At 35.6% G+C, this 12,409-nt stretch overlaps 1 protein-coding gene across 1 annotated transcript in view; it reads right to left on the reverse strand.

Moving 5' to 3' along the window:
* PREX2 (phosphatidylinositol-3,4,5-trisphosphate dependent Rac exchange factor 2) overlaps nt 1-12,409 on the reverse strand; it is a 466,421-nt gene that overhangs the window by 237,846 nt on the left and 216,166 nt on the right. Inside the window, exons 11-13 of the mRNA XM_007947357.2 lie at nt 10,249-10,349; nt 1,301-1,404; nt 659-708 (exon numbers count right to left, since the gene is read on the reverse strand). Coding sequence (XP_007945548.1) covers nt 659-708; nt 1,301-1,404; nt 10,249-10,349 — 255 coding nt within the window. The remainder of the gene's footprint in view (nt 1-658; nt 709-1,300; nt 1,405-10,248; nt 10,350-12,409) is intronic.

The following is a 12,409-nucleotide window of genomic DNA, read 5'->3' on the forward strand; positions in this document are numbered from 1 at the left end:
ATCCAGAGTACAAAGGTTTCCACCATCTTTCTAAAGATATAAATGGAAAATTAACCCTGATCACGCTTAACAAAAAAAAAAAAGAAGAAAAGAAAGAAAAAAAAAAAAAGGCAAGTCTCTTCAGAAAGAAAAATATGGTTGAGGAATAAAATTATAATCAAAATAATTCTCAATTGTCAAGCAAAATACATTTCTTTGGATAAAAGACTACTAGGAGGAAATACTGTGAAGTAAAATACATGCTAAGATTCGATTAATTACAAAATTTAATAAAATAAATCAATATACAAGCAATCATAATGGTTAATGTGTAAATATATACAGTATCTCCAACTCTCATTCAGTCAACTATTATATATTATTACCTGAATATATGTAATTTCATTATAAAGTCTAAAATTTACTATAAATCAAAGGCAAAGGATCCTAGAAATCAGAAGAAAAAAAAGAGTTGGAAGAAATTCTATAATTAGAGCCTCAGAAAAATTTAGGGATATTTTAAGATAAAGTATTACTTAAAGTCATTTTTTTAAAGTTAACTTTTTAGTTTTGAAAGAAAAACAAAATAAGCTATCAACTTCTAGCTGAATAGAATTTACCAAATATGTAATATAAAAATCTCCATTTAGGTTTCCCAGAACTTGGAAACCAGACTCACCTTATCACTGGAGTAAACAGACTATGCAGACGGCAGTAGAGTCTTACACCCTACATATAATAAAGATATGTCAAAAGCAAGTAAGATCGCTCAAAGAACAAGTCAATTAAATTTTGAAATAACAAATGATCTTCTGTCAACATCCTGAATTCATTTATTACACAACTTCAACCATTTTAAAAAGTATTCAAATGTTGACTTACATTATAAAAATATTGACTTCATTAAAAATAAGAGTATACAAAGGGAGTTTTAAATTATTTTAAAAAAAAAAACATAAAATCTTAATATATAATGTCAAGTATCATGGCCACATCATGCTATATGTGAAACAGTTTTCAGTGGACATAACTTTCTAGGTAATACAGTTACATTATGTCTTTTTAGACTATATAAGAGACTGAAACAATGATATAACATTAAAAACCTTGAAACAACATGAAGAAATAGATATTTATTTATTCATGTATGTCATTTAAGAATCTTCCATAACAGAAGAATTTTTTTGTTCTCTAAACAGCATTCTATCTTGCCGATGAATGACAAGAAAAATTCAGCTATTGATAAAAGATTGTTGTTGTTGTTGTTGTTGTTGTTATTTGCCATCGAGTTGGGATAAAAGGTTGTAGGAGAGGTCATTACCTTTGAAATCACGTCCTGCATCTCATTTCTTGGATAAAATGTTCCATCATCATAGCGAAACCTATATAACATCTGTTCTGGTTTGAACTGATGTTTATCCGTAACTACAAACATAGAACAATACGTTAAAATTTAAAATGTAGTAGATAAAAACATACAAATTTATGAAATACTTATTTTCATATACTTGAAACTTTAGTTTTTTAAAAAAGCTTTTCTAAAAATCAATGCTAATTCAACATTTTGATAGAAAGATACATGGTATATTTCATTGTTAAATACATTTACAATGTCCACACAATGATTTACAAATATAGGTTAGCAACTAGCATGTATATCGTTGTTGTTGTTGTTATGTGCCGTCATATATAATATATAAAATATACATATATGTACAATACTTACTATACAGATATCATTGCTATATATTTGCATAAATATAAGAACTTGGATTTTCAATTTCTTCACATAGCTACAAAGCCAAGGAAAATGTGCCCTCCAAAGAGGAGATATTCAGATTAGTGAGTTGTGATTTATTTCCTGCTTTAAAAGGAACTTTTAGCATTTTTATCCCACTGCAATCAGTCCAAGACCACACATACACTAGTCTTGACCATTATCCTGCATTTAGACCTCCAGAGTAGATTGCATAATTTCAATATGTAACTGATTCCAAAATTTAACAAAATTCTAATACTGAGAAATGCTTTTCTGAGATGTCACCAAAAATTTTTATTTCTTAGTCTGTCACTAGTGGAGAGCGGCCATCCTCCATCATCATCCTTAGTATAAGACTTTCACATTCATGAAGATGTGTTAAAATTCCTCCCAAATTTTCTCTTTTCCAGGCTAACTTATTTTATATATAGTCTAATAAAAATGATAGCTGTCTTACAAAGTAAATTAAAGTTCAAAGAGTTTATATTGAAATGTTTTCTTCATAGGGAATGCAATATTTACAGAACAGATAATTTACTTCATGGGCTCTATTTTCATAATTAGATAGAAAACTTTGACCTTTACTTTTTGCTAGAAACGTTAAAGGAAGAAAAAGCTGTCTGAATTAATTCTCATGAGCTACATCTGGTGAAGCCTGAAAAAAGTCAAAAGACTTTAAAGAAATACATACACACACACACACACACACACACACACAAATATGGTAAGTTTTTTACCTCAACCTAGCCAAACCATAAGGCATTCTGGTGGCATAGTGCCTAAGACATTTGAACCAGAAGGCTGCCAGTTCAAACCCACAAGCCACTCTGCAGGAGGAAGATGGGGCAATCTATATCCACAAAGCTTTACCATCTTGGAAACCCAAAGGGGGTCGCTATGAGTTGGAACTGACTCTATGGCAGTGAGTTTTGAGCCAAACCATGTTGATGGCTTGCAGCCGTAAAACTGAGACATGGATGTTGTCCCCAAAAAAGACAACACAACCTTTTGTCATCTATTCCCCCAGTCAATGCACAAAGAAAAAGAAAAAAAGTATGAAAGCAAAATATTTTGAACCCCTGTGTTATGTTTCAAGACCAGTCATTTATTTCCTCTATACAATCTAATAATTCCCATTTTTTATCCCCAAGATTCATTGAAATAAATTACTATCTTGATATAATAAAATTCAAAGAAATGTTGGGGCCAAATGTTTCTTCCCACAACAAAATAAATGGTAGTTTGATCTATTCAAAATGGAGCATTTAGCTATGACACAAATTCTTAAGACTTTGATAATTAACTCCTGTTGCCTAGGAGAAATATTGAACAGCTCTGCATTCAGGTCCACTCTCCTCACTTCTATAGCATGGAAAATGAGTTTATTAACTGATGAGAGTTCAGGTCATCTTGTGAGAAAGGTGTTTAATGCTTTCTTTTAAACAACTATATGATAGAACCCGAGTGCTCTGCAAAATTAAAAACTGGCTCTCTAGATAGTGCAGGTGGAGAGTAGAAAAGGAGGAGTCCTAATTTTTGTAGCATTTGACAATTTCTGTGGTATAAATGCACCTAACCCCGGCCATGGTATTCTCAGTCACCTCATATGCATGTGAAAGCTGGACAATGAATAAGGAAGCCTGAAGAAGAGTTGATGCTTTTGAGTTGTGGTGTTGGTGAAGAATACTGAAAGTACCATGGACTGCTAGAAGAACTGTCCTGGAAGAAGTGCAGCCAGAACAGTCCTGGGAAGCAAGAATGGCCAGACTTTGTCTCACCTACTTTGGTCATGTTGTCAGAAGGGAGCATGCCCCAGAGAAGGATATCAAGCTTAGTAAAGTGGAGGGTTAAAGAAAAAGGGGAAAGCACTCAATGAGATGAATTGACACAATGGCTGCAACAATGGGCTCAGGTATAGCAAAGATTGTGAGGCTGGCACAGGATCAGGCAGTGTTTCGTTTGCTATGAGTCAGAGCTGACTCAAAGGTACCTAACAACAACAAGAACAGCATGGTATAAATGGAGTTCATGGGTGGTGCAAACAGTACTCTCAGTGCTCTAACCAAAATGTTGGAGATGCAAGTCTACCCAGAGGTTACCTTGGAAGAAAGGCTTCATGATCTCCTTGTGAAAAATCAGCCATTGAAAATCCTGTGGAGCATATTCTCCTCTGACACAAAGGGTCACCATGCGTGAGAACCAATCCACTGGTACTGGTATGGTATAAATAGTCCCACTTTGATCATTTTCAAGCTATTAACATGTTGCTATAGAACACAGAGTTGGAAGGAGATGCACACAGTAGCACACCAGTAAAGAGTATTTCCACCATACAGAAATTATAATAGATATACTGTAATCACCTCAAGAATACAAACAATAGTAAAATATCAGAAGTGATTTTGAGAATACTTTACCTTTTTATAAAATAATGTATGTGCTTATATGTTTATATAATTTAATTATTTTAATTTAATTTTTAATCACTCTATTATATACAGCATGCTTGCAATATTTTAGAAAATTTAATTATCAGGTCTCCTGAGCTTGCATGAGCCTACTGGATATATGAATGAGTCTGAACTCTCACATAAGTATTTATGCTGCAAACAGCAGAGAGAGGCAAGATGATTATCATTGGCTCATTCAAAATATTACAAAGAAAGCATATGCTGCCTCCACCAAAGAATTCTTGGTATAGCAAGACTTTGCCTCTGAAGTTTACAATAATATTTGCAATGGAAATAACAGCAATAATAGCCAACTTTTTTTTTTTTTTCTTGCTCTCTGTAAAACAGATGGTTCATTCAACTTTATTTTAGGAATTCTATTGTCACTAAAATGCAGCTGGGACCACATACTAATGAAACTAGCATGTTTGGCTCACATCTCTTCACTTTAATGGAATTACTTTATCAATGTGAAATTGCATAATATGTTCTTTTTATCCCCAGTTTGGAGAATTTGTATTAGTTCATTTTGGACCCATACACACCTAGAGATTACTCCAGTGACAAAAAATTTATATGCTGAATCTGGCATTACAACTAATTAATTCCTGATAACTGTAATTGCACAGGCCATAAAAATCAAACTGTGAAGAATAATATTAATAGACATTACTAAGCACCCTATTTATCAGAAAAAATAATTGATTAGATACCATTGTTCAAAACATTTTCAATTCTCAGAAGTTAAGTACTCAAAGTGTTCTTGAATTTGAAATTTCAGAATAAATTTTAATGCAAAATGTATTTAGTACTTCTTTTTCAAAACAGTATTGTTGGAAAAAAGTTGGCAAAATTATATTGTTGGGATGGTAGAATTATATTGTTGGGTGTATTAGAATTGAAATTCTCTGAAACTGATATACCTTCTAGAAAAAAGGAAAAGTATCTATGTATATTGTTGTTGTTGTTAGGTGCCATTGAGGCATCTCTAACTCATAGCGATCCTATGTATAACAAAACAAAACACTGCCTGATTGAGGGCCATGTTTACAATCCTTGTATGTATACCTGAGGCCAGTCCATCATTGCAGCCATGTGTCAATCATCTTGTTGAGTGTCGTCTCCTTTTTTGATGACCCTCCACTTTACCAAGCATGATATCCTTCCCCAGGAAATGGTTTCTTTTGATATGACCAGTATAGATGAGATGAAATCTGGCCATTCTCACTTCCAAGGAGCTTTCCAGCTGCACCTCTTCCAGGACAGATTTAAATGTGTATATATATATATATATATATATATATAGTTTTGTTACTTTGAAGAGGGCAATTAAAAATATTGTGAGAAGCATTTTAATGGAATAGGCAAGGATGTTCCTTCTCTATGGAGCTCTGTGTTTCCTCTCAGAGCTTTCAAGTCACAAACAAACAAACAAAAAAAAAAAAGTCAAACTTTAAAAGACCATGTCCATGAAGATGTTTACTAAATATTATCCTAACTCTACCTTTTACTGACTTACAATTTATTTGAATGTGCTAGACTAACTATTCATGTCTTCAGGTAAAACAGTAACACAATTTTCATTATTATATAGTAAAATCCCACTTATGATAGTTATTTCTTCAATTTTCAGAAATATAATTCAATATGCAAATAAGAAGCAATTCCTAAATCTGTTTTGTATGAGAGGAGAATGGAAAGAAGACTTAAAAATAACCCCAAATCTCCTTTGAAAGCATGTTCTCTCCGTACACCCTAACTCTCTCAGATCTGAATCCAAATATTATTATAATGCACTTTTGTCTGTTACAAGGTACCTCAACATAGCCAAAATGGAAAATATTGTGGACAAACTCAGATAAGCTCTTTCTAGAATATAATAAGTAATCCAATAGCCCACAGGGTTTCCAAGTCTGTAAATCTTTATGTAAGCAGAGTGCTTCATCTTTCTCCCACGGAATGGCTGGTAGGTTTGAACTACTAAAATTTTGGTTAACAGCCAAATGACTTAACCACTGTACCACCAGAGCTCCTTAGTAATTAAAAAAAAAAAATACATCAATCATTTTTAAAAATTTAAATGACAGTATCAATAATGACAGATAGCTTTAAGATTTCCTTATTTTTTGTTATTTCATATTCATAAAGATTTTGCGTCACTGGAATTAGGGAGAGAAGTAACAAAAACCTCAAATGAAAAAAAGAAATGCTAAAAGTTACTAATGTTTATGAACAATATTATATGATATGATATGAAACCACATCGTAAAAAGGTTAGCAATAAATACATATTGATTTCTCTGTTTTTAATATTGCTCTATAGGTTTTATCTTGGCTCAGGAGCTGTGCCTTAGTGGTAGAAATCAAACAATTCTTCACCAAATTGATTTAGATTTTGTTTTTTCAGCATGCAGCTACACTACATTTCTCAGTTTCCACTGCAGTCAAAGGTGGCTATGTATGGCCAAGGGCATATGTGCACTAAAGTAATGTACAATACTTCCAGGTCAATTAAAAACAAAACAAAATAAACAATAAAACCTCCACAATACTTTTCACGGCAACCTTGGGAGCCATGCATTGAGGTCTGAGACTCTGCCAGCCATCCAAACCAGCATGGGGCAGAGCACCATAGCCCCATCCTCACCACTGATTGGACTTTCAAACCAAACCAAACTCACTGCCATCAAGTCAATTCTGACTCATAGTGACCCCTTTTGGGTATCTGAGCTGGTAAATATTTATGGAAGTATATTGCCCAGTCTTCCTTTCACAGAGTGGTTGTTGGGTTTGAACCACCAACCTTCTGATTAGCAGTCAAATGCCTTAGGCATTATGCCACCAGAGCTTGTTACATGAGTGAAAAATTGGTCAGAATTGACTGAACAACAATGGGTTTGGTTTTTTTGTTTAATGTTAAGTCACTGTATCAAGATTTATCTGTTATAGCAGCTGGTGTTAACCGATACAGCTTTCCTTCCCTCCATTTCCTTCAAAATTCTGTTATCCTATCCTAGATAGTTTTTGCCTTTCTAGAAAGGAAATATATAAGCAGCTGGATTTCCTCAAGGACTGGTTAAAAGATAAGCTTAAACCCACTAGACCTTAAGAAATAAAAGTCATTGGTTCATTTTTGTGTCCCTTAAAATCCTATCATAAAAGTTTATATAAAGACTGAAAGAAGAGTCAATAAGGAAAGAAATAAATAAATTGTGTCCATAAACACATTTTTTTCCCCTTTGCTCTACTGGTAAAGTGTAGTTCCTGGAAGCACACAGTTGCTAGGCCAATAAATGTATACAGTATCTTTTTAAATGCTATTGAATTGAGCTTCAGAATAAAACAAATACATTCCAGGCATTTGCTACCTACTGACAAACAAGGCTGCTCTTCTCATGGTACTTATATTTTGATTGGGGGCCAGAATGGGAATGGGGAGATAAAGAAAGGGATAGTAAATAAGAAAACAAAGCAAGGTAAGTTGAGGACTGATTATTGCCTGGAGAAAATTTAAAAAGAAGAGAAGCATGCTGCTATGACAAGACCGATGGGTTTCTAAAAGTTAGAGGGTCACGGAAGTATAAGCCATGAAAAGAGGGAATTTTGTCATTTCATTCACTGCTATATCTCTAGCACCCAGAAGGGTACTGTGAATATTAAGGAACTTAATAAATGTATGTTGATTGAGAATAGTAAGAGCAAAGATCCTAAACAGGGAATCAGTTTCCTGTTTGAAGTATTCAAGGAAGAGACAGAAAGTTAGAGTGGCCCCAGTATAATGAGTTAGGTGTAACACCATGGGCCGAGTTCAGAGAGAACATCAGAGCTCCTATGACTTGGGACCTTGTAGGCCATGATAAGAGGTTTGGACTTTCCTTTTAGTGTGATGGAAAGCCATTAGATGATTGTCAGCAGGAGAAACAAAACCAAAAAACCAAACTCACTACTGTCGAGTCAGATCCGACTCATAGAGACCCCTCCTTGGGTGTCCGAGGTGGTATCACTATGGAAGTAGATTGCCCCACCTTCCTTCCGAGGACTGGTTGGTGGGTTTGAACCACCAGCCTTCCGGTTAGCAGTCAAATGCCTTAGGCACTACGCCACCAGAACTCTGTAAGGAGGAGAATGCCTTGATATGTTTTAAAGGTTTCTTCAGCCATTATTGATAGACTGTATTATGAGGGGGAAAAATGGAAGCAAAGAGATTAGGCAGGAGGCTCTTCACTAAGTATCTCAGAAAGGATATAATGGTGGCTGGGAAAAACATGGGCATCCTGGAAGGAAAAAAAATGGTCTGATTAGGAATGTTGAAGGTTGAATTCACATGGCTTGCTGGCATCAGAAAAAGAAATGAATCAAAGATAATATCTAGCTCCATAGATAACAGTACCAATTCTTGTGATTGGGAAAAATTGGGAGGATCTGGTTTATTTGCAAATCACTCTATTTTAGAAAAGAAATGAGTATCAAAATACCATATCCAAATATGCATAGTTATTAATAATTCCTTGCCTTTTTGTTCCTCTACATTTTATATGAGAAATTCTTTAAGCTTCTATCCTATTCTCCTTAACACTGCTTTCACCTTTTTTTTGTCTTGATGATGTCAAGGATCTGATACTCTCTTGAGATGGTTCCCAAATCTGTCTCTCACACTACCTGTATCTTGAACTTGACTACCATATTTTCAACTACTTGTTGGACACTTCCCCTAGAAGTCTTGCAAATCCTTTGTCTTCTTTCTAAAACATGCTCCTCCCCCTAAATTAACTATCGCCATCACCCAGAGAAGAAAGATCTCCGTCTTCATTCTTCATCTCCATGTCCAAATAGTTACCAAATATGCTGCTTCAGCTTTGCCAGAATCTCTCCAATGGACCCTCCATCTTCTTTTCATGCTCATGGCCATATCCTGCTGAAGCCCTATCTATTCACTCCTGAGGAAGGTATGGGCTTTGGCTCTCTGCAATGTTTAACCTCTCCACTCCAGGCTCGACACTGCTGCATCTAATAGCTCTCAAACCAAGTTCTCACTCCTCAAATTAAGTGGTCATTGGCTCCTTGCCTCCCTAAGGATAAACTCCACATACCAGAGATGAGAGTTAAGATTTTCTGGAATCAGGTGCCTGCCTACTTTTCCTACCACATCCACATGTCATCCATGGGCCATACAATCTAGCCAAATATCACATGGACTAGTCCCTGAAGAGGCACCATGAACATTCCCACTGATGTGCCTGAGCGCTGTCATCTCCTAAGAGTAGAATGCCCCATGTCCATCTCCCTATCAAAGATCTTTCAAGACCTACAGGACCTACAATGAAGTACTCTTAAATAATGTACTAAGAACTGTTTCTTCCTCCACAATGTAAGTTATCTATATTCCTAATTCTTGCCTCTTTTGTAGTTGTTCATTTTAAACATATATAATGTTTACACACACTATAGAGAGAGATTTACATATTTAAATATAAATATAATTAAATCCAAAATCAAATGTTATTTATTTTTCATTAAAGGAAAACAATTTTATAATTACATATTTATATTATGTATGATATATATATGTATATGTATATATATATATATATATATATATATATATATATATATCAGCACAGCAGTGAGTTTGTTTGTTTTTTATATATCACACAAACCCACATTCCTTGAAACATTGTTCCACACATATTGTTGTTGCTTTTGGGTGCCACCGAGCTGACTTCAACTCATAGTGCCCTCCTGTAATACAGTAGAATTGCCCATAGTGTTTTCTCTCTGCAATTTTTACAGAAACTGACTGCCAAGTCTTTCTCCCTTAGAGTAGATGAGTAGGTTCAAACTGCCAACCTTTTGGTCAGCAGCCAAGCACTTAACCATTGTGCCAGCAAGGATCCTTCAACACATATTAAGCACTCAAAAATGTTATTAAAAAAGCAAACGAACAAACATAGGACTCTGTAACATGGATACTTATAAACTAAACATAAACTGGTAAATGGGATTAAGATACATGCAATTGGTGGATGAATAGGTTAAATAAGTAATTGATAAAATAATTACCATGGTGGATGATTCCATTTTCTAATAATGCTTGTCCCAAGTGAACTCCCTCCTCAGGTTTGTGAATCTCTCCTATTTCTAACAACCAGGACACAAATTCGCTGCAACAAAAATAAAATGGAAAAGTTAAATGGTTAACTAGCTAACAAGAAGTCTATCTGTACCATGTAATCATCATTACTTATGAATGGGGCTCAGAATATAAAAGAATATTTGCAGTGTATTTCAGCATATTTTTTTTCTCATATGTAAGACCACAGTCATTTAAATTGGACTCTATTCTAGAAAGCCCATGGTCATACATTCAAGCTTGCCTAAACTATACTTAATAATTATTCAATTTGTTGAGGTCTCTAATAAACACAAGATGAAAATTTTAGCACAGCTTTAATTATAAGGATACTCTCCCATGTAAAGAAAAGTTTCAGACCAAACAGAATAAACAGATCTTAAGGATAGCTAAAACACAGAACTTTGTTGTTGTTGTTGTTGTTATTTGCCATCTAGTCGGCCCCGACTCCTAGCGACCCCTCCTTGGGTTTCTGAGGCAGTTATCACTACGGAAGTAGGATTGCCCAACCTTCCTTCCGAGGAGTGGCTGGTGGGTTTGAACCGCCAGCCTCCTGGTTAGCAGTCAAGTGCCTTGGTACTATGCTACCAGAGCTCCTAAAACACAGAACTAGATAAGGTAATAATGGCTAAATATAAAGGGCTAAACTGTCCTTAATATGGCTTTTCAGGCACAGAGAACTGTAGATTTGAAACTCCAGAAGGGAAGGGGAAAAAAAAAAAAAAACTACATGTCCCAAAGTGTAAGCAGAATTCTAAGCATGAAGCCCTCTTCCTGGTCCCACTGCCAAAATTCCCATCCTCTGCTTTTTTAAATCAAACACTAATCTAGGTACTGCTGTGAAAGGATTTTGCAGATGTAATTGAAGTCGTAAGTCAGTTGACATTAAAATATGGAAATTATCCAGTTAGTCCTGACCCAATCAAACAGTTGAGCCCATCAAATAGTATTCTCAGGCTGATGACAGTAAAGGGCATCAGAGAGATTTGACGAATGAGAAGGATTTGACGTGCTGTTGCTAGCTCTGAAGATGAAGGGGTCCACCCCAGGAATGCAAGCAGCTTCTAGAAGCTGAGAGCATCCCTTGGCTGACAGCCAGCAAGGAAATGGGGATCTCATCATATAACCACTAAGAGCCGAATTCTCCCAACAACTTAAATATGCTTGGAAGTGCATTCTTCCCCAGAGTATTGAGGTAACAACCCAGTCCAGCCAACACCTTGATTTCTGCCTTGTGAGGTCCTAGTTGCAACCAATTATACTTCTGACCTACAGAACTGTGAGCTAATAGGAGGGTGTTGTTTCAAGCCACTAAGTATGTAGCAATGTTATGCAGTGACAGAAAATTAACACACACCAAAACACAGAAAAAAGTTTTCAAAAACCAAACCAAACTCACTGCCATCAAGTTGGATCCAGTTCATAGTGACCCTTCCATGGATTTCTGAGGCAGTATTACTATGGAAGTAGATTGCCCAATCTTCCTTTAGAGGAGTGGCTAGTGGGTTTGAACCGCCAGCCTCTGGTTAGCAGTCAAATGCCTTAGGCACTACGCCACCAGAGCTCCTAGTTTTACTGTTTTAAAATTGCTTGCACATTACATTAACTCAACTGTCATGCATAAGGAGTACTCCAGCACAGAACCATCCATTAGAATCTTCCATACACATCTGCTGTGGCTACATACATGCATAGAGGAACAAAGGTCATCTCTCACTGCAGGGGCAGCCCCCTGACATCAGAGGTGAGAAGGATGTGCTTTGTATCACTTCAGAGAGACTCAGCTCTGTAGCCTTTTTTTTTTTTTTTTCTTTTTAACAGCTGGCCACAGTGTATCACCAAAACCTGTTGCCACTGAGTAGATTCCAACTCACAAAGACCCTGTAGAGCAGAATGGAACTGCCTCAAGGCTGTAAATCTTTATGGAAGCAAACTGCCACACCTTTTTCCCACAGAGCTGCTAATGGGTTTGAAACACAGACATTTTGGTTACCAACTAAGCACTTTAATCACTGCACCATCAGGACTCTTGGCATATCATTAAGAGAACATTAAATACAAAGATATTCTACAAATTAAAAATGTATTATG

The sequence above is a fragment of the Orycteropus afer genome, unplaced genomic scaffold, assembly GCF_000298275.1.
Source record: "Orycteropus afer afer isolate SDZICR_OR568_19922 unplaced genomic scaffold, OryAfe1.0 scaffold00181, whole genome shotgun sequence".
Classification (NCBI taxonomy): domain Eukaryota; kingdom Metazoa; phylum Chordata; class Mammalia; order Tubulidentata; family Orycteropodidae; genus Orycteropus; species Orycteropus afer.